At 44.4% G+C, this 26,656-nt stretch overlaps 1 protein-coding gene across 1 annotated transcript in view; it reads left to right on the top strand.

The window, feature by feature from the left end:
* Positions 1-3,748: 3,748 nt before the first annotated feature.
* CCBE1 (collagen and calcium binding EGF domains 1) overlaps positions 3,749-26,656 on the top strand; it is a 141,651-nt gene continuing 118,743 nt past the window's right edge. Inside the window, exons 1-2 of the mRNA XM_054178414.1 lie at positions 3,749-3,966; positions 4,092-4,172. Of these exons, the coding sequence (XP_054034389.1) occupies positions 3,866-3,966; positions 4,092-4,172 (182 nt within the window). The 5' untranslated portion in view covers positions 3,749-3,865. The remainder of the gene's footprint in view (positions 3,967-4,091; positions 4,173-26,656) is intronic.

Raw genomic sequence — 26,656 nt, 5'->3', positions numbered from 1 at the left:
CCTATGGACCCACTAATCTCTGATGGCTGTTGATTTCCTTTTTTACCTTTGCTGTTCCTGTTTACTCCTTGCTTCATGCAACCTTTCACAGACCAGGCAGGTCTGTAATCACAAAGAGGAAGGCCTGTTCACCCTTCTTTAGGGAGCCAGATATAATTATTCAAGACATGGTGTTGTTTTGGTTTGGTTTTGCTTCTTTGTTGTTTTGTTTGTTTATTTTGTTTTAATTATTATTATGTTTTTCTCTCTCTACTGTCTGGCTCTGTTCTGAGATGGGACTCTGGTTTAGATAGATCCTGGAGTTGAAATGACACAGAATTTCCTTGTGTTGCCCTAGCCTGAGTGCCTGTATAGCAGCTGAACTTGGATTGTGCAACATTCCTTGGAACTACAAGTCTGGTTTACAACAGTTTCATTCTAGGCATTCACCTGTAAGGGAATTCACAAATGACCAGCCTTTAAAATCTGTGAAGTACTCTAAGTTGAAGATGTTCTGTAAAACCTCTGTTTTCTGTTTGTTTACACCTTCAGTCATGCTCTGATCTCTCCAAACATGTCAATACTGACAGCTGGAGGTCTGGTGAAGTTGCCACCAAGGCACTCAATGCAAACAAGAATGCTGTAGTGGGATTAAGAGTATTTACAGTAACTGTTTGCTTGCTTTTTAATTGAAGCATATGTAAAATGCACCGATGCAAGTGTCAGTTGTAAATGGATTAAGAAAAATCTGTGGTTGTTTCTGAAGACTCCAATGGAACATCTAAACCAAACCTAAACAAACAAACAAAAAAACTTTTAAATGGAAGTAGGGAAAAATAATCTGTGTTCAGGATCACCTTTAAACTTTCAAACCTCTCTGCATTGGTACTGCATCTAATACGACAACTGTGATGGAGGTCTGTGTGTTGTAGGACAATATAATAACTGCTCAGGATGTTATGAGCTCATTATAATTGTAGATGACCTCAGGGTATTTCTAAAGAGTCAAGAATGCCTCGTACACCCTTCTCCTCCTGTTCTGCAGTGTGCAACGTTTGTGCCTTTCCACTATGGAAATGGGCTTCTGAAAGAGCCTCTTTGAGGCAGTGATAAGTTTGCTTTTGAGCTGTTCCAGCTCAGTTGCCAGCAAAATCGAAAAAAGAAACTTATGTTTGTATGATGAATTTAACAACATCCTTATGAATGAACTGCAGGAAACAATGCATCTTCCTATATAAACAGAATAAATAAAACTTCTGATAAGTACTTTACTACACTGAGTTCCTCATTCTTTTCTTTGAGAGTATTCCAAAACTTAGTGTGCAGCTTAATCAATTTCATACGTGCTCAAATTGGGCAAGTCAAAACTAACATGACCCTGCACAAGCAAAAGCATCTCTTGCACGAGAAATCACATTCTGCTTATTTACTATACATGAAAACAGTCCAAGATAATTCTTTCCCTGAGGCAACAGGAACATTTCAGTGTTTCCTTAACCACTGCCACCCTTCATCACTTTCCAGGAAGCAAGCCTTGTTCTCAGGATGGCTCTGACTGCATGGTCACTAAAGCTGAGATGAAGCTGATGAAGTAAAATGATAAAACCCTCCACTGCAAAGTATGGTGCTGTTTAACCTCTCTTTTCTATCAGCTATTGATCACACTTTATTTCCTTTGCATATAAAACTTTGGGCTCTGCTTTGGAAAAGAGGTAATAACAGGATTATCTTCAACTACAGGTTTCCTTGTTTAAATTAACAAGGCTGTTTGCAGGAGTAGAATAAATATGTTTTTAGGCTGATATAACATTTTTAATTAAAAAGATAGTACAGTGTGTTGATACAGAGCTATGTGGGTGGCAGGCATTAAAGAAAAGGCAGAAAGCAGAGTTAAGCAATTCATGTAGTGAATCAGATCTGCATTGAATGGAAAAAGATATGAACCTACCCCCCAACTTTTTGGAAGTACACTTATGCCAGGCCTATACAGAGACTCTTTTTAAAATCAGCGTCCTTTCAAAGTCACAACACATGGGTCTGGGCTGGAAATCATCCAAAGGATTTCTGTTCTGTGTTTGGGCATGATTCAATTTGTTTCAAAAAAATGAGCTTTTTGAGGGACTTTGACCACTTCTGGAATGTGGTAAATTAAATTCTTTGTTACCTATAGACAGACATCACAGGGGTTACAGCAATGCTAACCTCTTTCATTTCAGACCTTGTCACTGGATACTTTCTTCTTGGAGTCAGAGGGTAAGGAACAGGATGTGGAGACAGGTGTCTCCTGAGTGCTTGGGTCCAAGCACCCAGGTCTTGCTTTTGTTGCTGTTATCTCTGAATCAGAGCAGCTCTCTGAGATAGATGAGGGCTTAAGCCCTGCCAGAAACACCCGCAGTTTTCTCTGGCTTCAAGACAGCAAGCCATGTCTTTGCTTACTCATTATTTGTGTAAAGGAAAGAAGTAATGACGATAGAATAAACATCTAAAACATCCTGTCAATAGCAAACATGAAAACAAACATGGGGGAAAAAAATCTGCTGTGCTGAACTCCTTGGCTTAACTGATCACAGAAACAGAAAATGAAGTGGTACCTAGAGCAGAGAGAGCATGGAATCATAGAATGCTGTGGAGCGGAAAGGACTTTTACAGATAATCTAGTCCAGCCTCAAATACCTTGAAGTGGCAGTTCACAGCACACAAAGCAGACCATGGTCACAGCAGATGCTGCATAAGTCAGAGAAGACTTCAGACAATTCCCAGAATTTCCTAAGTAAGAGTCCATCTATCGTTAGTCTTCTGGGTACCGTGCAACATACCAATAGGATTAACAGCTTAATTGTAGCTGATTCATATATGTGGATTTATTTATTTGTTTATTAGGCTCTTCCTGTTACAGACCAGGAAACTGAGGCACAGAACAGTGATGTGACTCATTCAAAAGTTGCCTGTGGCAGGGCAAAAACCAGAACAGGGGTTGCTCGAGTCTCCTTACATCCCTTTATCACTTCTATGCTGCTTTAATAGAGAAGATACAGTTTGTTTTTTGCATATCCCTGACTTCTCCGACTGTGATGATTTATGAGAACAATCTACTGCTCACATTTCCTTGATTTTTCAGGCTGTAAATTGAGGTTACTTACGCTAGAGATGAAAGTGCTAGTAAGGCTGATTTGCGCACACTGATTTCCCAGTTTTGTTTCATACTTGTAAGAAGTTACGTGGTGACCAATGCCAATTATTGGTCAAACACTATGCTGTCCTTTTGCAGGTTTGCTCTTTTGGTCCTGCACAGTTTAAGAGTGAAAACCGTACGCTGCAGGGCGGGCCAGACCTGATGCACAGCCTTATATGAATCTGTTGTCGTTCATCTCCGTTTATGAATGGTGGGGAAGTAGTAGCCCTGCACAAGGATAAACAGCCGTCGCAATAGAGATGCTTTGAACTGCTCCGTTCCTTTGGGAAAGAGATTGAAGATAAAGCCGAATCTGGAAAGCATCAGTGATGGTGCACCGAGTGACGCTGATCACCACCCACGGCCTTGGACCTTTCCACCACTTTCTGCCCCGCTCACTTCGGGGCGGGCACCCGGCCCCCAGGCCGTTCCCCGCGATCCCCGCAGCAGGGCGGCCAGGATGGGACCGGAAAGGGGAGGCTGATGTCCCCTCACCCCCACCGCGTATCTGCCACCGCCCCGCCTTGCCCCGCCCCGCCGCGGGGCCGCACATCTGCCGGCACATCTGGGCGGGCGCGGCCCTTCCCCGCGGGCACATCTGGCGGCGGCGGGGGGCGGCCCTCCGCCGGGGCGGGAGGAGCGGCGGGTCGGCGCAGCCCCGCCGCCGGCCGGGGCGGGCAGAGCCGGCGCGGCGCGCAGGGGAGAGGCGGCCCGATGGGGCGGCCGGTCGGCAGCCTGGCCCCGCTCCGGCTGCTGCTGCTTCTGGCGTTGGGGCACGCCTGGACCTACCGGGAGGAGCCACAGGACGGCGACAGGTGGGTGTCCTCCCGCCGCGGACCCCCATGCTCCTGTTCCTCTGCCTTTCCTCACAGCCATCCACTACCTTCCTTTTTTTTTTTTTTTTTTTTTCCCCCCCTCAATCCGACTACCCGCCTTACAGGGAGGTTTGCTCCGAGAACAAGATCGCCACCAGCCGGTACCCCTGTCTGAAATCCACGGGCGAGCTCACCACCTGCTTCAGGTGAGCGGCCGGCGGCGCGGGGGGCAGGACTGAAGCCCCGGGGCATCGGCGGGTCGGGGCTTGCAGCCCCAGCGGGGCATGTGGCACACACGCACATTGGTGTCAGCGGCTGTGGCAACTGTTTGCCTCCCCTCTGTTCTTGTGCTAACCCACCCCAGCGTTTCTGCCACCCCACGAACTGGGGAACGGGTGACTTGGTGGCATCCCTCTCACGTTTTGGCATCTCCCTTGGCAAGTCCTGCGCTTGACCTAGCGAAGGTTTCAGTAACTCACTGCAAATGAGACCTCAAAGGCATCGGCTGGAGAGGGTGTGTGTGGTTTTGATCGCTGGCTGTCAGTTATTGATACGGTGAGAATGGCTTCTTCCAACTTGGATGTCTAGAAGTGCATTAGAGCTGAAGCTGCATTGGTTGCTGGAAATCACAGAGACTGACTGAATTCATGGCACGCAAAAGACTTACGTTTAAGTAAAATGTTAGGTGAATCACACCCTCAGAATGAGTAACTTCTTCAGCAACCAGCTTTGGGGCAGACTTCAGCAAAAGCCTCTCAAGTAAGATAAATCCAACCCTGAGTTTTCATATTTAAGCAGTGTATTTGAGAAGTATCATCTGTTTTTCAGAAGAATTTTAAAGCTGTTTTAATAATTACAAATGTGCAGAACAGTTGACAGTAGGATGTGTTTTTGGAGAAACATGCACAGAGTATGAACACACGCACCCCTTTACTGATGTCCTCTGATTAGTTCAATCCACACAAGTGAGATGATTCATCTATGAAAGCGACTTCTTGTGAGAAGTTACTTCTGTGAGAGTGGTTGTGCACTGCCTGCAAGTGTATGTATGCCTGTGTGTGGCAGGGAGCCACTTATATATACCCAAAATAGGATAAGGCACATTAATACTTGTGAAAGGTGTGGCGGAGATCGTCCCTTTCTCCCCAGAGTGTTTTCTATTTGGCATATGTAACAGCTGCAGACACACGGTGCAGCAGTGTTGTCCTTCACTTACGTGCTTGGTTTGTGCCCTCTGGCAGCCACAGCCTCCTGGGAAATTGTCACCCAGCTGGCCCGTTCTCAGCATCCTGATAGCTCCTTGGAAAGGCTCTGCAGGGAGTGGAGACCAAGCTTCCCTTGTCTTCTTTCTCTTTTCCCCGTGAAGGTGAGGCAAAGGCCACTTACAAGCAGCTCTGTAGCATTCAGCAGCACTCAGCACTTTTTGGAGAGTAATCTGTTGAACCTGCAGCATTTCTCTGTTTTGGGAGCAGAGCACTGGGGTAATAAGGTTGTGCTGAGTGGGGAGTTAGTGAAGGAAGAGGCTGGAGAAGGAACTGCTTAAAGTAGCACACACATGACTCTCCTGCTAGTTACTGCATGTCCCCAAATCTGTCTGAGCAGAGTGGGTCTGCTTTGTGTGGCACAGATGAGGACTTCACAGGCTCCACTGGCTGCATTGGGCAGGATTCTGTCCAGCTGCCAAGTCCCACTTGTACTTTCTTTCATCCTTGTTGAAGTATTTCTGACCTTTGGGCTCTGGTTGTTCTGAGCCCTTCCTCCCTCCTCGGCTCTCTGCCTGTACAATCCTAAGCGTATTCACCATCCCAAAACCAGCACAGTCTGCAAATGAGCATTTCCAAATTGCTGCATTGTACTCTAGGTTGTTTTGGTTCATGTTTTCACATCTTTTCCACAACTACAATTGCTAGGGCTGTTTTGCTTTAAGGAAGAAAGAAAAGAAAAATTTCTGTATGTGTTTTCAAGGTCTAACCTTTAGGGTCAGGTGAGGAAGGCTACATCCCCCACCCTGTGAGCTCGCTTTCATGATGTCTGTACACGTGAGAGCAGGGCGGCATCTCTGAAATGGAGACATGTGGCTCATCAAAGCTGCTGTGCACAGAAGACATGCCTGAGCTCTGATGGAGACCAGCAGCATCACCCACCTGTCAGGGTGAACCTTAAGGGAACGGCAGCATCCCTCTTGCTCCTGGTGGCAAGGTGAACTTCCAGCAGGCATGTGGGATTAACTGTGGCAGAACATGTTTTAATTTAGGATTCATTAATATTTTGAATTTGAGTGTGTTAACAAGACAGCAGGAAACATGCAAGTGTTGACTACTCATGTGGTACCTTAAGGCAGGTTTTGTTTCATGGGACGTTCAAGTACTTTAGGATTCATTTTTCACATCTGGAGTGACGGTAAGTATTTAAAACAGAAACTCAGCTGTGGCTTTAGGGATCTTTCCCTGCATTTTTTTTTGAGACACTTTCAGTGTTCAAATATTTCTTCTTACAAAATTTAACTTTTTATCTTCCTAGACAGTTTTTAAACAGTATTTCATAATGAAAATAGTTATGAATAATGAATAATTTGTATACTTTTTTAGAGGTGGTTTAAATGGACAGTTAATGTCATCTGCCCTTTACTAATACCATGCACACCTATTTGTTTTCTAGGTCAGAGCACCTTCTGTCTAGAAATTAAGTAAACTGATACAAGATCTATCTCATGTCATTACTCATGAGGCATAAGGCAATATGCACCACTACTAATGATCTGCTGTACAATTAGTTAAATAATAGAAAGAAATACATTTGAAGTCAGATGTCAAAAAATTTTGAGCAAAGTCAGTTTTCCAAAGCATAAGTTCTTGACTGAAAACAACTTCAGACTTTCATTCTTCCTTTTGGAATTTTTCATGAAAATCAGCATGTTTGCAGAAAGTACTTAAATGAAAATAGCGCCTTTTCATTAAAAAAAAAATATATATATTTCTCTCTCTTTTTAATTTTTTTTCTTCAAAACCAGATTAACTCATGAATAAAGATGAGCCAAATATAGAGGGCCAAGCCAAAAGTGGGGCCAAGCACTGAGAATATATTGGCATTTTTTCTTGTGGTCATAGCAACCTTGTACATAATTAGATGTATTTTTTGTTTTTTTAGAGTGTGCAGTCTGGCCCTTGGCTTAGTTTGATATGTATTGTTTTGGATGTTCTCTGTATTTATTTTCATAAGAGTAGAGAGGAGCAGATGCAAAAAAAAAAAAGGAGTGGGAGCTTGTACAACACCTTTTCAGCTCATATCTCATTTAAACTCTTGTGTGCATCTGCACAAAGTATCCGCTACTAAAGGTCCCATCATGGGGTACAGAGAAGTTCTGCAGATTTGTTGATAGCGTAATAGTCCTCTAAGGCTTTTAGTTCCTACTGTGTGCAAAATTAATCAAATTTCATGAAATTTGGGCAGCATAAGAGACACACATTGCTTTCTTCTCCAGCTGTTTGAATGCGCTGTCAATGTGTTTCACTCTCAAACAGGCTTTTAGGCAACTTGCTGGTGTGTGAACTACGTGAATGTTTACAGTTTTCTTCAGTGCTTCGTTGTGTTATCACTTGAATGCGACAACTCAGTTTGTCCACCTTAGCAGCGGTCCATTTCATTTTAGTCCTTCATTCATCTTCATTTTAAGTAGTGTATTTTAAAGAGTATATTGTTTTGGTGGTCCAGAAGGAAAAGTAGCTCTGGAAGTAGGCACCCCCTTCCTTTCTTCTGATTGTGTAGCTGCGTTCCTGTAAGGGGATGATAGTGGCTTTGTCGCTTTCAAGTTCAGGAGGCTCAACATCTAATCTGGTATGATTTATTAACTGGAGTTGTTCCCTTTTTAAAAAGCAGCAAAACTTGATCATCTAATTAACTGTTGTATATTCGGAGAGCTAAATATTATATTCAGTTAGAATTCAGAGAATGTAGTGGAAATAGTTCAGAAAGTCAATCATCCCACAGGATTAACAGAAACAACTGCTAGTGGCAAGCTGTTTGCCCATCACCAGCCGTAGGAAGACTCAAGCATGAAACAGACAGGAAAATTAGAGTATTTGTATCCCCTGACTGCAAATCTCTTTGTCTGCTAGATACATATATAATGTTGTAGACTGATTCGAAAGAAATAGATTTTCTCCTCTTCAGAATGCTTTGGGGGGGAAAAAAAGAACTAAATTAGGGAAACCAACATGTGTGAATCAAGCTGATGAAAACTTGAACCTGTATCTGTCTAGCCTGGAAGAACACTTCAGCCACTGGCTTCATGGGCAAAGGGAAGGTTTTTGTTTTATTTTGTTCATCTGAAACTGTTAACCTAATTCCCTCTGTATTTGCAAATAAAATTGACCAAATTAGTTGACAAAACACATTTTTTAAAACAAACAGTCTATTGACCTGTTGAGAGAAATCATCCATCTTTCTCTGCTCTCATGATAAGCACTCTCTATTTCCTGCATTTTTTGCTGATACTGAAGTGTGCAAGTTCCTGAAGGAACGTATTATACCCTAATTCTCTGTGTGTGGTGATAGAGGCCACCCCTGCTCCTTCCTTCTGCAGGACCAGCAGGGTGGAGGACATTTAAAATAAGAGAGCTTGGCAGAATAGTAATAGCAAATGATGGTAAAATCATTGTAAAGATGAGGCAGATCTTGATGTCTTATATCTGCCATTAAGCCCTATGTCATAGGGCTTAGATCTTGGCTTAGAACTTTAACATTTGTTGTTGTCGTTGTTGCTTTGGTAGTATTTTGTGAGCAAAAGGCTATGGAGATAGAATTAACGCATTTCAGTCTAGGTTGTCAGCTTCTTCGTCTGATACTTATCAACTACAAGTATTTTACAGTGGCCTTCCTTGCATTTCAGGTTTTAAATTTTGCTGTATACTTCATAAAAAAAGGACAGTTCAAATGTATTACAGAAGAGAATGCTTGTATACTTACACTCTACTTAATTCTGACGCTAACCAGAGATTTCACGCCTCAGAAAGCATTTCTTCTTACTCTCTTGAATGCTGATACTGCTGGACGAGCCCACTGTTTTCATAGACTGTATCATTTTGCACATTCTTAAAACATAAAAGTAATTGCAAGTAAGTTGGATTGTAGCAGTTTCACAAAGAGCAGCACTTTCACTAATAGGCCCTTGGGGACTATGTGCAGTTCCTGGTTCTCAGATACTCAGTGAGCATATAGCAGAGCTTTCCAAGAGGAAAAAAAATTGCTCTATAAAATTTTGAAGCCTTCAGCTGGAGTACGCAAGGATGACGTTTTGTTATCTTATCTTCTAACCTTTCTTTTTAGAGATTTCTTTTTTTTTTATTGTTGCCCTTGTGTTTTCCCTCTGAAGTTTCGCTGACCATTGCAGTTTTAGTAGACTTGAAAGAGCACCAACTGATATATTGTAAAAGCAAATCCAAGAAATGTATCTTATTAGAGCAAAGTACTGCATGATCTCTGGTTATCTTGCAGGGAAATGCACTCCATGGTGGAATTTTACTGAAAATTTAAGAGAGGATATGATTTCTAATTTTGTTTTGGTTTTAGAAAACCAAACATACACAACAGCTGTAATTCCATGTCTGCCAAAAGAGTTTCTTTATGTTTCAGTAAACTAACAATTCTTCTTTTGCACGTAGTTTAGTGGTGAAGTGCCACGAGCTGCTAGCTCTGTGCATCACTCAGAGCAACATCAGCATCTGTAACATGCCCATGCAGGCTTTTCAGGAGAGCGCTGCTGAAGCTGCAGTGATGCTACTTGGTGATCAGATTGAAGATGAGGAGTGTCAGAAGTTATTTATTTATCCTGTGAAGAAGACTGTGAATATGCATATAGTGCTAGGCCTTTTGATCTTCATATCAAACCATCAGCATGAAAATGATGTCTTCAGCAGCTTGGCAATGTGGCACCTCTATGGGAGGAGTTCTGCTTTCCGAGTCTCGTTAGGACTAATTCTACTAATTCACTGTCTAGCATGGTGTTGATTAAGAGTTGCAACTAACATGGGTGTTCCCCTATTTAAAATATATTAAAAAAAAAAGTTATCTGTTTTATAAAGACATTTAAAAAGCCTTCCTGGAAACTATCATCACAGGTAAACTTTTGCACATGTGAATAAAGAAGATCTTGCCTCAGTACACTACTTTTTTTTTTTTACAAAACCGTGTATGCTGCAACGATCCTAAGATATCCTTCTCAGCTTTCCTAGTTTTTTTTTTTCTTACTGCTGCTTTGAAAGTAGCACTTCTAAGCATAATGGTTCTGATTGCAGTGAGTCCTTAGCTTGATTTGATTTCCTTTGCTGTGATTACCAAGGGAACATACTGCTTGCAGTTACTGAGACACATTTTGAATATCTGCCAGCTTAAAATAACACCAATGCCACACATGTCTGTGGGTTTACATACTACATTTGGGTGGCCATGACTTTCTAAGTCACTTTACTGTCTCTGATGCTAAGGCTAAGAATCTTAATTTTCTTACTGAATTTCAGTGAGGCTAGAAGCATGTGAGATCTCAGGAGATGTGGATGCTGCTGCCTGGAGGTAAACCTCCTTCAGCAAGATGCAGTTCTGCTGAGGTTTTAATGTGCAGCGACTCCTCTCTACAGCCAGTTCACTCCAAAATGAACCAAAGTAACTAATGATCTTTCAGAACATTGTATAATTACTGTGAGTGGTGAAGTAGGACATACTACAAGTAAAGGGTGATGTCTGGAAAATGGCTCTTCATGTAGTCAAGGAGCTTTTGAAGTTCACATCAAAGCAGTTTGGAGAATTTTAAAACTGGCAAGCAAGAGGTTTATGATAAGTCCTCTCCTTGGTGGTTTGATCGATAATGAAATCCAGGTGCATTGCATTATGGTTTTCATCTACAGAATATAGGGTTAAATATGAACTGACTTTCCTGGGCATGTCGTCTAGCTCAGAGACTCCAGACAAACAAAATAGTAGCCACAGGGCCTCCCATGGCTGATACAGAATATGTAATAAAAATAGGCCGCCAAAGAGAATATGACTTCTGTAATTATTGTAAGCATTGGATATGCTCCCTAAGGTCAGGCTGCTTAGTCCTTAAAAAAATACTTGCATTTGCTCTTGCTAACAGCAGGACGTTATTAGTACTTGTATTATTGCTTCCATTGTGATAGCTGGGCTGTTCTGTATGGATTGAATTCAAAACAGGCAAGACAGAAAAGGCAGGAATGGATGGATAAAGACACAGAGAAGCAAGGAAGATAAAAGAAAAGAAACAAGATGGCATGGAGCAGGCGGGCAAAAAATAATTAATGTAGATGTGAAAATTAAAAATGCCATCTTGCTGGTGGTTTGTGTGACAGATATGTGTGTGATAGAAGAGAGGTAATCACTTCCCAAAGGAATAGAATTTAAATGCATCCAGGCTTCTACTTAATAGAACCCAGGAAAACAAAACATCAGCCAAAGTCAAACAAAAACACAGACATGTGCACGCCAGGGAGGGTGCCTGTTCTCCTAGCTAGACTTGAAGCTAAGCTATAGGAGTTGACACATCTTCCCTTGACAGCCTCTCCCCATTCTTCCTTCCTTGTTTTGGAAAATCTCTCTCCCCCTCTGTAAAGTGCAGGTCTGCATGAGGGCAGGAGCAACACCTTACTGGCAAGTATTCAAATTGTCTGTTCAGTCAGTGCTCGGTTTGGATTGCCTTCACTCACTGTTGCAGCACAGAATTATTGAGAAGCAGTTAAACAGGAAATGTTTAAACTATAGTTGGAAAAATAGATTGGAAAAGTAGATCAGGCTTGTTAGATGTACCAAATAAGGTGGGATTGTCCATAAACTGCTACAAAAGCCATTTCCCAGTACAAAAAGCATGTGGACAACAAGTTTTCTGAGACTTGTGTGCTTACCTGTTTTTCTGCTCTTGCATACTTGGAAGAGCACTCTGTGTGTGTACTAAGGTCACACAAAACAGGTATGTGTGGCCCATAGTGGTGATTTACAAATGTGCAGATACACTGTACTGCGATTCACTGCATTTCAGATTGCTCTCATTTTATTCAGTGCTGGTCATTTGGGACATGAGGGACCTTGAGCTTCAACTTGTGGTTTTGTCTCCACCGCAGTGCCCTGAGTCCTGAGATGACTTTTTCTGTCAATGTGTGAGTTGTTGCTGAGTGTTCAGTATCATCAGTATCACTTCAGCTGGAGCTGTTTGGGATGGCAGAGGGCTTGCTTTGTGCTATGTTACACGGAAGAAGTTCACACAGAATCACCAAGGTTAGAAGAGACCTCAAAGATCATCAAGTCCAACCTGTCACCACAGACCTCATGACTACTAAACCATGGCATCAAGCGCCATGTCCAGTCCCCTCCTGGACACCTCCAGGGATGGTGACTCCACCACCTCCCCGGGCAGCACACTCCAATGGCCTTCTCCCCACCTCCAGCCTAAACTTCCCCCTGGTGCAGCTTGAGACTGTGTCCTCTGGTTCTGGTGCTGGTTGCCTGGGAGAAGAGACCAACCTCTGCCTGTCTACATCCTCCCTTAAGGTAGTTGTAGAGAGCAATAAGGTCTCCCTTGAGCCTCCTCTTCTGCAGGCTAAACAACCCCAGCTCCCTCAGCCTCTCCTCACAGGGCTGTGCTCCAGACCCCTCCCCAGCCTCGTTGCCCCTAGTGACAGGGAGAAGATCTGCTGTGGACATCTTTTCTTGTATTGCTTATGCCTAGCACAGACCCACATGGCTCACTCCAGGGTCCTTGTCTCTAAAATTCATACACAATAAGAGGCTAAGTAAGACTTGTCCTTACCATCCAAATAAGAACTGACTTGTGTTTACAGTAAAAGAGGAAAAAAAAAGAGAAAAAGAAAAAAAGGCAACAAACTTTCCCCAAACTCTGCTCAGATTTTTTTTTCTTTCTATTGTCTATTTTCTATTTGCTCAGTTTCAGTTTTCAAACTAATGGTGGCTTCTTTTGTAAATTAACAGTGGCAAATGTCACTCCACTGCTCTACTGTGCTATTTGTTCTGTGTTGTTCCAGTCATAAGCAGAAACAATAGAGAGCAGGATCTGTACAGTGCTGACTCAGTTTCTTCTTGGCCTACGAAAAGAAAGCAATTTGTGTTTCTTTGAGGGTAGCTCTGTTTAATAGTTGAAGAGAAAAAACAGTTTCAGTTGTAGGCAGTAATCTCAGATCTTGATTGTCTTTGGAAAATCCTTCTTGCCTAGAGAGTGTTTTCCATCATGTTTTGTTGGTTTCATTGTTGATCCTGGTTAAAAAAACATTTGAGACCTTGAAGCATTTTGTGCACATATAGCTATTAAAAATGTGTATTTCTGGGGGTTTTGTTAAACTTAAGTTCTTGCCATCACCACTGTAATTGATAAGCTGTGCTGGAATTTGAATAAGGTGAAATACGCAGGGACTATGTTCAATGTGACGATAGGCTGAGAGATTTGGGGTTGCTCAGGTCGGAGAAGAGAAGACTGCGAGGTGACCTGTCGTGGGTTGAAGTTTCCTATTCACATTAACTAAGCACAACTAATTCAGCTGGAAGCAAATGGAAGCTGTATTTACAAGCAAAAACTACACTCTACAATGGAATGCAATGAATATGTACAAAATATACAGTACTTACAATATTATACACAGAAACCCCCCTGGCATCCCTCTGGTTCCCCAGAGATCAGGGAAGCTGCTCCACTGCCCCTCCCCAAACCTCCTCTCTCCCCCTGCAACAGAAGAAAAGACGAGCTGAGAAGAAGTAATGTTAGTTCTTATCTCCAAGACCAGCCAGAGCAGTTACTTATCTCCCCAAGTGAAGCAGAAAGCAGCTAAAACCACAGGAGAAAAGAAAAAGAATGGAAGTGAAGTGAAATGTGAAAGATTGTTAGGGTACATCTGTGTCCATCCCACACATTTTGTCCAATGAGTTTGTTTAGAATAATCTTTTGTTTTCCTTTTTACACCCAATAGTGAATGATTTATATTTTTCTACTTTTCTGCTCAAAATCTGCAGCTAATTTTGAAGGCATAGCCTAAAACTGCCCCAGGGACTTGATTGCAGCCTTTCAGGACTTAAAGGGGGCCTACAGAAAAAATGGGAGCCATCTTTTTAGTAAGGTCTGTTGCAACAGGACAAAGGGTGATGGTTTTAAACTAAAAGAGGATAGATTAGGACAAAATTTAAGGAAGAAATTTTTTATGAGGGTCAGGAAACATTGGCACAGGTTGCCCAGAGAGGTGGTAGAGAGGTTCCCCAGAGAGGTTGTGCAGTCTCCTCTGGAGACTTTCGAGACCCGACTGGGTGCATTCCTGTGCAACCTGTGATGGATTCTGTGGTTCTGCTCTGGTAGGGGCTTGTACTTGATGGTTTCCTCAGGTGCCTTCCAACCCCTAACACCCTGTGATCCTGTGGTAGAAGCCACATGCTTAGAAACATTACAGGTCGGTTGAATGAGCCTCTGAGCAGCCTGATTTAGTGAAAGATGTCCCTGCTTAGTGCAGGAGTATTGGACTAGATGACCTTTCATGGTCCCTTCCAAGTTAAAGCATTCTATGATTCTATGACTGTATATAGTATACAATTTTTCTTGTCCCTTTTCAAATGGTCTGGGAGCTAAAGTCATGCATATACCTCCTGAGCTGATGGACACAAGACAAGGACCATGGGGACAAAGTCCCTCCCACTGTAAGTGAAGACAAGATTCATGACCACGTGAGGAACCTGAACATACACACATCTATGGAACGTATTGAAATGCTTCCCAGAGCTCTGAGGGAACGGGCTGATGTAGTTGCCAAGCCACTTTTCGTGATATTTGAAAAGTCCTGGCAGTCAGGTGGAGTCCCTGGAGGCTGAAAGAAGTGACACATTACACCCATTTTTAAACAGGACAGAAAGGAAGAGCCTGCAAACTATTGATCTGTCTGCCTCATCTCTGTGCCTGGGTAAGATCTTCTTAGAGCCTCTGATAAGGCATATGGAGGACAGGAAGGTGATTCCAGACAGCCAGCATGTCTTTACTAAGGTCAAGTCCTGCCTGACCAGTCTAGTGGCTTTCTACAATGGAGTGACTACATCAGTGGGCAAGGGAAGGACAATGGATGTCATCTGTCTGGACTTAGTCTCCTACAACCTCCTCTTATAAGTTGGAGAGATATGGATTCAGTGGGTGGGTGGTTTGGTGTGTAAGGAATTGGCTGTGTGGTTCCATTCAAAGGGTAGTGGTCAATAGCTCAAATTCTAGATGGAAGTGAGTGTCAAATGATGTCCCTCAGGGGTCTGTACCTCTACCAGTGCCATTCAATATCTTTGTCAATGATATAGTGGGATCAAGAGCACCCTCAGCAAGTTGCAGACTATACCAAGCTGAGTTGACATGTCTGAGGGAAAGGATGCCATCCACTGAGACCTGGACAAGCTGGATAAGTGGGCCCACGTGAACCCTGTGAGGTTCAACAAGGCTAAGTGCAAGATCATGCATCTGGGTTGGGACAGAGAACAGCTCTGAGGAAAAGGACTTGGGGTTATTGGTGGATAAAAAAATGGATATGAGCTACCAATGTGCACTTGTAGCACCCAAGGCCAATCATATCCTGGGCTGCATCAAAGAAGCATGGCCAGCAAATCAATAGAGGTGATTCTGTCACTCTACTCTGGTCAGACCTCACTTGGTTTACTGTGTCCAACTCTGGGCACCTCGATACAACAGGGACATGGACTTGATGGAGAGAATCCAGAGGAGGGCCATGAAAATGATCAGAGGGGTGCAATACCTCTGCTATAAAGACAGACTGACAGTGTTGGGGTTGTTCAGCCTGGAGAAGAGAAGGCCCTTCAGGGACCTTATTGCAGCCTTCCAGTTTCTGAAAGAGACCTACAAATGAGCTGTGGAAGGACTGCTTACAGAGGACAAGGTGCATAGGTTTTAAACTGGAGAAGCATAGATTTAGATAGGATGTAAGGAAGAAGTTCTTTACCATGAGATGGTAGAACACTGGCACACATTACCCAGGGAGGTGGTGGAGGCCTTATTCCTGGACACATTCAAGGTCAGGCTTGATAGAGCTCTGAGCAACCTGATCTAGTTGGGGGTGTCCCTGCTTACTGCAAGGTGTTTGGTTTAAATAACCTTCAGAGGTCTCTTCCAACCCAATGCATTTTCTGAATCTAAAATGTTTTAAGTCAGAAAAAGAAGCGACCCCAAAGCTATAAATCTGAGCAGCTGAATGGATTGTTTTAATTGAGAGAACAGGCTTACTGTAAGTCCAGCGCAAGTTACACTAGTATGGAAAAGCGCAGGATAATACTCTTTTGGGCCAGCAAGTGTATGACAAAGAGTACACTTTCTATGGAGAAATTACCCTGGAGAAGAGGAGACTGAGGGGTGACCTTATTACTCTCTACAACTACCTGAAGGGAGGTTGTAGACAGATGGATGTTGGTCTCTTCTCCCAGGCAGCCAGTACCAGAACAAGAGGACACAGTCTCAGGCTGCGCCAGGGGAGGTTCAGGCTAGATGTTAGGAAAAAGTTCTATACAGAAAGAGTGATTGCACATTGGGATGGGCTGCCTGGGGAGGTGGTGGAGTCGCCATCACTGGAGGTTTTCAGGAGGAGACGTGATGGGGTGCTTGGTGCCGTGGGTTAGTTGTTTGGGTGGTGTTGGATTGGTTGATGGGTTGGACGCGGTGATCTTGAAGGTCTCTTCCAACCTGGTTTATTCTATGTATTCTATGTATTCTATGTAAAGCTTCTAATGTGAAACAGCAGTGTTCATATTGGCTTCATTGTCTCATAACCTCTGAGGTGGAAGGTTGACTTCCTTGTTCTTCATAACAAGACATGTAGGTCCTGGAAGTACAGTCTGCAAAATGGATGAAGAAATACATGAAGCGCTATTGTGTTGTTTTATGAGTATTGTGTAAATGCTGACAATTTAAGGGGAGACAAAAAAAGGATGGTCAGAATTACTTTTATAAGAGAGAGCAAATAACTATATGGCTTGCTTTATTTCATTGTGAATAACTTCCTGCTTTGAGCTCCAGTGTCTCTGTGGAATGTTAATATTGCTATGATCATATTCAACACATTTGGTACATGTTGTAAATCTGACATCTTGCCTATTCAAGAAGATGTTATTATCGTGCTCAATTTTCATTACAAAGTTTATTATCATAACTGCACCAAAAAAAGCAGTGTTGTTTCCTAAATGTTGCTCTCTGGAATTCCGACAAACCCCCTTAGTTTAGAGATTATTGCCTTTGAGAGCTGAAATGAGTTATAATTCAAACAAAAATAGCCAAAGGGAAAATTACTTAATCTTTATAATCTCATCTGTGGAACGAGGGGGAAAAAATGGGTGAAAATGAGGTTGAGTAAATCTTTGGTAAACCTTAGTGGTTGAGAAGCAGAGAGTGAGAGAAAGACTTGAGGGACTGGGGGTCACTGGAGCTGCTGCTTGGTAAACGCTTCCTCATCCTGGGAATATGTGCTTCTAACTGCAAATTCCTAAGGCAGGAGCTAGGAGTAGTGCCAGACAGACGTGCTGGCAGTCTGGGTTGATCTTTGCGTGCTGCTTGGAAATCAGTAGCATGATGAACCCAACCATGGGTGGTCTGTTGGTCTGCACAAGGGCGCAGACAGTCTATGAGCAAGCATGGCCTCAGACTGTGACTCCTGTGCTGCCTCAGATTTTGTCTTCTTGTTATATTACATAATATCCTGCTTGTGTGGAAAATAGTATATTTGCCTAGGCAGAAGTAGAAAGGATGTTTTGATCTATGTTTGTATTTTGAAAGTTCATTAGTTTGTTTCTATTTTGTTTTGTTTGGTTTTGGTTTTGGTTTTTTTCCTGAAGTGTACATCTACTCCACTGGACTTTCTACACCATAGAGGTCACAAATGCATGTCCAGAGAGCAGTTGGTGAAACTGCTTGTAATGTCAAAACGGAGAGATGAGGATCCTATAGCAAATGTGTCATTGTAGCTCTTGTTTATTTCGTGGGTTTTGTTTTGGTTTAATTTTCATAGAAAACATGTCAAGATTTTCAGATTTTTAGATGAAGTAACTCAAACTGGAATATGATTTGAAATGGAGAATGTGAGATATATTTTAACTCTACCTTATAGAATAGAATTTAAGATCCTCAATGCAACTAGGAGGGCATATCCCAAGCTTGCAACCCTGGATTTTAGGCATGCAGTCTTTGATCACTTCAGGGATCTGCTGGCCAAAGTATCATTGGGACAAAGCCCTAGAGGGAAGAGGGGGCAGGACAGCTGGTCGGTATTCAAGGATCACCTTCTCCATGCCCTGGAGCAAAGTATACCCACAAAGAGGAAAGCAAGAAAGAATGCTAGGAGACCTGTCTGAATGAGCAAGGAGCTCCTGGACAAATGGCACACAAAAAGAACCTCTACAAGGAGTGGAAGAAAGGACAGCTGGAATGGGGGTAAAGTAAGGAAACTACCCAAACTTTTTTCTAAGATTAAACCTAAACCTCCCCTGGCACAGCTTGAGACTGTGTCCTCTTGTTCTTGTGCTGGTTGCCTGGGAGAAGGGACCAACCCCCGCCTAGCTACAACCTTCCTTCAGGTAGCTGTAGACAGCAATAAGGTCTCCCCTGAGCCTCCTCTTCTCCAGGCTAAGCAATCCCAGCTCCCTCAGCCTCTCCTCATAGGGCTTGCGTTCCAAACCCCTCACCAACTTTGCTGCCCTTCTCTGGACACATTCCACCAACTCAACATCTTTCCTAAACTGAGGGACCCAGAACGGGACACTCTCTCCAGTGGCTCTCCAGCCACTCTGACCCCAGCCTGTAGTGCTGCATGGGGTTGTTGTGGCCAAAGTGCAGTACCTGGCACTTGGACTTGTTGAATGCCATCATGTTGGACTCTGCCCATCTGGCCAGCCTGCTGAGCTCTCCCAACCTCTAACAGATCAACACTTGCCCCCAGCTTGGGGTCATCTGCAAATTTACTGATGATTAACTCAATCCCCTCATCCAGATCATCAATAAAGATATTGAACAGCATGGGGCCCAGCACTGATCCCTGGGGCACACCACTAGTGACTGGCTGCCAGCTGGATGTGGCACCATTCACCACCACTCTCTGGGCTCGGCCGTCCAGCCAGTTCCTAACCCAGCACAGAGTGCTGCTGTCCAAGCCAGGGGCTGACAGCTTGGCCAGGAGTTTGCTGTGGGGGATGGTGTCAAAGGCCTTGCTGAAGTCCAGGCAGACTACATCCACAGCCTGCCCCACATCCACCAGGCAGTCACCTGATCATAGAAGGAGATCAGGTTGGTCAGGCAGGACCTGCCTTTCCTAAATCCACGCTGGCTGGGCCTGATCCCTTGGCCATCATGTAAGTGCTGTGTGATTGCTCTCAAGATGACCTGTTCCATAACCTTGCCTGGCACTGAGGTCAGGCTGACAGGTCTGGAATTCCCTGGTTCTTCCTTCTGGCCCTTCTTGTGGATGGACACCACACTGGCCAGCTTCCAGTCACCTGGGACCTCTCCAGTGAGCCAGGACTGGTGGTAAATGATGGAGAGTGGCTTGGCCAGGTCATCTGCCAGCTCTCTCAGCACCCTAGGATGGATCCCATCCGGTCCCATGGACTTGTGGGGATCCAATGACTAAGCAGGTCTCTAACTATATCAGGGGAACTATACTGCTTCCTGACTTCATCTGCTAGTTCAGGAGGGCAGTTTTCTGGAAGACAACCTGTCCTGCTATTAAATATTGAGGCAAAGAAGGTATTAAGTACCTCTGCTTTTTCCTCATCTTTTGTTACTATATTCCCCTCCTAGTCACTGAGGAGCCAGGGAGATCAAGGAGAACAGTAAAAATTTCTACAGGTATATTAATGGTAAAAAGAAGTCTAGGGAAGGTGTTGGTCCCCTCAGAAAGGAAGCAGGTGAACTGGTGACAAGTGATATGGAGAAGACTGAGGTTCTCAATGACTTCTTTACCTCAGTCTTCACTGGCAAGGGCTCCAGTCACACTCCCAGAATAATGGAAGGTAATGGCAGGGACTGGAAGAAGGAACTGCTCATGGTGAGTGAAGATCAGGCTTGTGACCATCTGAAGAAGCTGAAAGTGTTCAAGTCCATGGGACCCAATGGGATACACCCAGGGGTGCTGAGGGAACTGGCAGATAAGGTTGCTAGGCCTCTCCATCATATTCCAAAAGTCATGGCAGTGCAGTCAAGGGAGGTCTCCACTGACTGGAAAAGGGGAAACATAACTCCCATTTTCAAGAAGAGAAAGGGGGGATGACCCAGTGTAGGAGAAGGACTGGTTTTGGATAGCTTTGGAAGGTTATGTTTAGTCTCTGACTCAGAAAAGAATGTCAACATCTTGTGACTGAGAAGATAAATTGGGCAGAATTTGGTTGGGTGTGTTAAAATATTGTTTTCTTATTTTAGCCTATTGTATACCTTAATTACATGCATGCCAGTAGAAAATGACCAATGGAGATGTGACACGTGTGCCTTCTGATAGACTGTGTAACCTTGCTGTATCATGTAACAAACATCTTCACCTGCTTACATCTTGTCCTGGAAGCTGTGCTCAGGGTGATCAGATGCCTGTACAGCAACAAATGCTGATCCACAACAACAACCCTGTGTTACAACAAATGGTGACCCTGAACATGCACCTTCAGCAACTATAGGTTACGACTCCCACTTGCACCAACAACAAATAATTTTGCCTCAACAGGACTGTGGAGACACTCCTGCTCGTCAGCATCACAAATGGCAGCCATTAGATTAATCTCTGTGAGATCAATTTATTGACTGTTTGTGCTAGAGGCCTAAGAGCCTAGTCCCAATGGTGTTCTCAGACTTGGCATAAGAAGAGGCGCGAAAGGTGCGAACATCTGGACGTTAAAAATAAAAAAGAAGGAAAAACAAAAAAGAAAGAAAAATTACAGACAGCTCTGAAAAAAGGGGGGAAAAAAAGGGAAGAAAAAAAAATAGAGAATCCACAGACCTGCAAAGCAGAGGTGAGCAGTTGGGATAATCGGGGATTTGGAGTCTCCCCGGGGGTTGGAGCCCCAGGGTTGGAGGAACTACAGGCCAGTCTGTCTCACTTCTGTGCCCAGTAAAACCATGGAGCAGATTCTCATACAGGCACTGCTGAGGCAGAAGAATAAGGAAGAGGTGATTTGGCACAATCATCACAGCTTCCCTAAGGGTAAATCCTGCCTGACAAACCAGGTGGCCTTCTATGACAAGGTCACAACAATAATAGATGAAGGCCAAGCAACTGATGTCATTTACCTGCACCTGAGCAAAGCCTTTGGCGCTGTCCTGCACCACATCCTGGTCTCCAAGCTGGTGCAGTATGGGTTTGATGGATGGAGCATTCAGTGGATAAAGAACTGGCTTGCTGGACACACCCAAAGAGTGGCTGTCAATGGGTCCATGTCCAAGTGGAGGCCAGTGATGAGTGGAGTCCCTCAAGGATCAGTACTGGGACCAGTCTTGTTTAACATCTTTGTGGCTGACATGGACAGTGGCATTGAGGGCACCCTCAGCAGCTTTGCTGATGACACCAAGATGTGTGGTGCAGCAGACACGCTGGAGGGAAGGGATGACATCCAGAGGGACCTTGACAGGCTGGAGAGGTGGGCCCATGACAACCTCTTGAGGTTCAACAAGGTCCTGCAGCTGGGTGGGAGCAATCCCAAGCACCAATATGGGCTGGGGAGTGACTGTCTTGAGAGCAGCCCTGAAGAAAAGGACTTGAGGGTGCTGGTGGATGAGAAGCTCAACATGAGCCACCAGTGTGCACTTGCAGCCTAGAAAGCCAATCACATCCCAGGCTACATCAAGAGGGGCATAGCCAGCAGGTCAAGGGAGTACTGCATCCAGTTCTGGAACCCCTGTTACAGGATGGATCTGGACAAAAAGGCTGAGGTTCTAAATACCTTCTTTGCCTCCATTTTGAAAAGTAAGGCAGGAGGACTTCGGGATAACTGCCCTCCTGAACTGGTAGATGGGGTCAGGGAGCAGTGTAGTCCCCCTGAAATCCATGAGGAAGGAGTTAGGGACTTGCTGAGCCACCTGGCTACTCACAAGTCCATGGGACCAGATGGGATCCATCCTAGGGTGTTGAGAGAGCTGGCAGATGAGCTGGCCAAGCCACTCTCCATCATTTACCACCAGTCCTGGCTCACCGGAGAGGTCCCAGATGACTGGAAAGTGGCCAGTGTGATGCCCATCCACAAGAAGGGTTGGATGGATGAACCTGGAAACTACAGGCCTGTCAACCTGACCTCAGTGCCATGAAAAATTATAGAGCAGATCATCTTGGGGGCAACCACTGTGCACCTGCAGGATGGCCAAGGGCTTAGGTCCAGCCAACATGGCTTTAGGAAGGGCAGGTCCTGCCTCTCCAACCTGATCTCCCTCTATGATCAGGTGACCCGTCTGGTAGATGTGGGGCAGGCTGTGGATGTAGTCTGCCTGGACTTCAGCAAGGCCTTTGACACCGTCCCCCACAGCAAACTCCTGGCCAAGCTGTCAGCCCGTGGCTTGGACAGCAGCACTCTGTGCTGGGTTAGGAACTGGCTGGAGGGCCCAGGCCAGAGAGTGATGGTGAATGGTGCCACATCCAGCTGGCAGCCAATCACTAGTGGTGTGCCCCAGGGATCAGTGCTGGGCCCCATGCTGTTCAATATCTTTATTGATGATCTGGATGAGGGCATTGAGTCCATCATCAGTAAATTTGCAGACAACACCAAGCTGGGGGCAAGTGTTGATCTGTTAGAGGTTAGGAGAGCTCTGCAGAGGGACCTTGACAGGCTGGACAGATGGGCAGAGTCCAACATGATAGCATTCAACAAGTCCAAGTGCCAGGTGCTGCACTTTGGCCATGGCAACCCCATGCAGAGCTACAGGCTGGGGTCAGAGTGGCTGGAGAGCTCCCAAACAGAGAGGGACCTGGGGCTGCTGATTGACAGCTGCCTAAACATGAGCCAGCAGTGTGCCCAGTTGACCAAGAGGGCCAACGGCATCCTGGCCTGTATCAGGAATAGTGTGGCCTGCAGGAGCAGGGAAGTCATTGTGCCCCTGTACTCATCACTGGTTAGGCCACACCTTGAGTCCTGTGTCCAGTTCTGGGCCCCTCAGTTTAAGAAGGATGCTGAGACTCTTGAACATGTCAAGAGAAGCACAACAAGGCTGGTGAGCACAAGCCCTATGAGAAGAGGCTAAGGGAGCTGGGTTGTGTAGCCTGGAGGAAAGGAGGCACAAGAACAAGAGGACACAGTCTCAAACTGCACCACAGGAAGTTTAGGCTCAAGATGAGGAGAAGGTTCTTCACAGAGAGAGTTGTTAGCCCTTAGAATGTGCTGCCCAGGGAGGTGGTGGAGTCACCATCCCTGGGGGTGTTCAAGAGGGGATTGGATGTGTCACTTGGTGCCACAATTTAGTAGTCATGAGGTCTGTGGTGACAGGTTGGACTTGATGATCTTTGAGGTCTTTTCCAACTTCACTGATTCTATGATTCTATGACTCTATGGATGTTTTGGAGTGTGTCCAGAGAAGCGCCACAAGGATGATCAGAGGGCTGGAGCTCCTCTCCTATGTGGACAGGCTGAGGTAGTTGGGGTTGTTCAGTCTGGAGAAGCGAAGGCTCTGAGGAGACCTAATTATGGCCTTCCAGCATTTTAAGGGGGCCTACAAGAAAGCTGGGAAGGGACTTTTTAGGGTGTCAGGTAATTACAGGACTAGGGGGAATGCTAAAAAAAGTAGAAATGGGTAGATCCATATTGGATATTAGGAAGAAGTTCTTCACCATGAGGGTGGTGAGACTGGAACAGGTTGCCCAGGGAGGTGGTAGAGGCCCCATCCCTGGAAGTTTTTAAGGCCAGGCTGGATGTGGCTCTGGGCAACCTGATCTAGTGTGAGGTGTCCCTGCCTGTGGCAGGGGAGTTGGAACTGGATGATCCTTGACGTCCTTTCCAACCCTGACAATTCTATGATTCTATCCTGCTTGCCTTATACCTTGTCTAATAGCAATCCAGAAGATAGCAATGTTTTTTCTGAGAGTCTTTCTCTGTCCACTTGTATCCTCTTTTTTCTCTCTTACAGACAAAAACCTTTAATTAAAGATGAAAAAAAAAAAAAAGAATGCAATAATTTGTTAAAGCAGTTTGAATACATCTTAACATGGAGCAAGTTTGACTTTCCAAGCTGAGTTCATTGGCCAGAGCCTTGTTGTGCTGTTTGTTGTCCTCAGACTGACCCGTATTTGAGTTATGGTTTTACTGAGTGTGTCTGTAAAGGATTCTTGATAGTGCCCCTCCAGATTTATATCAGGGGGAGCACTGTGATCTGGGAGGCAATGCTGTTTAACCTTAGGATATGCTTGCCAGAGGTTGAGTTCTAGCTCTAGATCCTCGGTTAAATTTCTCTGCTCCTCACGGAGTCATATCAGGCCAAATTTTGCCTTGGGCTACTCACTGAAGTTTACTATGGGATGTCAGTATTAACTACTTCTCCAGCCATAAAACAAGGGGGAAAGCCTAATTTATGCTTCACTGAAACAACAAAAAAAAAATAGATAACTTGGTAGCATATGCTGAAGATGTGTTCCAGTTATAGCAAAGAAGGTCACCATAAATTGAATCTTCAAATTACTTGCTGGACTTATTTAACTTATGGTGATTTGCTCTCATTCCTGTTGAACTAAATGCTACTGTTTGAGATAAGAAGAAAAAAAAAAAAAAAGCTTTTTTTTTTTTTTCCCTAGTTTTTGGTGTTTTTTTTTAAATCCACTGAGAGACAAATTGGATTTTTGTGATGTTTTCTTATGTTGCAAAAATATCCAGAGTATTTCCACAGTGGGAGTAAGCTAATGGTACATCACTGGAACATCTCCAGTAAAAATAGCTGCGGCGAAGTGAAAAGAGCAGCAGAAAACAAGTAGTGAGGAGCAAGAATGGCTAATGTACACATATACTTATTTACATATCCTTGGTTGCAATAGGGACTGCTGGACAATTGTAAGTACCAGGAAAAAGAGACTTAAAGCTTTTTCAGTGACCTTGCAGCCATTACAGTTATAAGTTCTTGTTCCAAGAAAATTTCCTTAAGGACTTGAAAGATTTAATACCAGACAAATATATCTTCAGGGTGGAAATAGAGAGGAAATATTCCTGTGTTCAGATTTCTCTTAATTGTGTTTTAGGGCTGAAGATTCTGGCTGCATTCCATATTGTCCAGTTTGTTGCTTTGCTCTGTAAGACTTCTATTCTGGAAGAAAGAGACAAACAAATATAGAATCCTTTTATTAAATACCATCTTGACCTTGCTTTATGGAGATAAATAGCCCAGAGGATGAAAAAAATACATCAAGTGTTTATTACTGAACTCCAGTCTCACTACTGTGAGAAGATTAACTGTTTCAAAAGACCCAGTGTTGTGCCTGATCCACTGGGGTGTATGTGGAAAAAAGCTGCAAAGCAGCATCAGACAACTGTAAAGGAGACCTGTACCCAGTGGCATTCCCTAATAGTCAGTACTGGGTCCAGTGTTGTTCAATATCTTGAATACCTGAATGAAGGGACAGAGCGTACTCTCAGCAAGTTTGCTGATGATACAAAACAGGAAGGAGTGGTTGGCACTCCAGAAGGCTGTGCTGCCATTCAGCGAGACCTGGACAGACTGGAAAGTTGGGTAGAGGTGAACCTCATGAAGTTCAACAAGGATAACTGTAGAGTCTTGCACCTGAAGAGGGATAACCCCATTTATCAGGGGTTAGAGGCTGACCTGCTGGAAAGCAGCTCTGCAGAGAAGGACCTCTAATTCATTGTGAACAACAAGTCAGCCATGAACCAGCTATGTGCCCTTGGATTCAGGAAATCCAGTGGTCTCCTGGGGTGCATGAAAATCAGTATGGTCATCAGGTTGAGGGAGCTTCTCCTTCCCCTCTTACTCTACTCTACTCTACTCTACTCTACTCTACTCTACCCTGTCAGCCACATCTGGTGTACTGTCTGAGCTATTTGTTTCAAAAGAGACAAGGAACTACTGGAGAGGCTCTAGTGGATAGCTGCAGAGATGATGAGGGGACTGCAGCATCCCTCTTTCAAGGAAAGGCTGAGACACATGGACTGTTCCATCTGGAGAAGAGAAGACTGAGAGCTCAGACATCTTATCTATAAAGGGGAACCATCAAGGGGATGGAGCCAGACTCTTTTCGGTGACACCCGTTGGTCTTTTTGGCCATGAGGGCACACTGCTGGCTCATGGCCAGCCTGTTGTCCATCAGGACTTCTAGGTCCTTCTCCACAGAGATATTTTCCAACAGGTCAGCCTGTAGTGATACAAGGGGTTCTTCTTCCCCATATTCAAAACCTCTGTGTGTGTGCTACTGTGCAACCTGACCTAGGTGAACCTGCTTTAGCTGAGGGGTTGGACTAGATGATCTCCAGAGGTCTATTCCAACTAATATCATTCTGTGAGAAGTCTGTGTAACACCTTGTTTTCAAGTCATGCAGTTGATATTTGTGGGAGATGCTTGAGGGCACAGGTTTCAGAAGTGATCCTAATCAAATGCTGCCATTCCTGATTGCCCTCTTAGCTAAACAGAAGTGCTGTGGGGAAGACCTTGGCCATGAATCTTTACATCTTCCCAAGCTCCCCTATGATATTGGCAGAGGG

This window comes from Dryobates pubescens, chromosome Z (genome assembly GCF_014839835.1).
Source record: "Dryobates pubescens isolate bDryPub1 chromosome Z, bDryPub1.pri, whole genome shotgun sequence".
Taxonomy (NCBI): Eukaryota; Metazoa; Chordata; class Aves; order Piciformes; family Picidae; genus Dryobates; species Dryobates pubescens.
The sequence above is the reverse complement of the archived record's forward strand: the minus strand, read 5'-3'. Positions and strand labels throughout refer to the sequence as shown.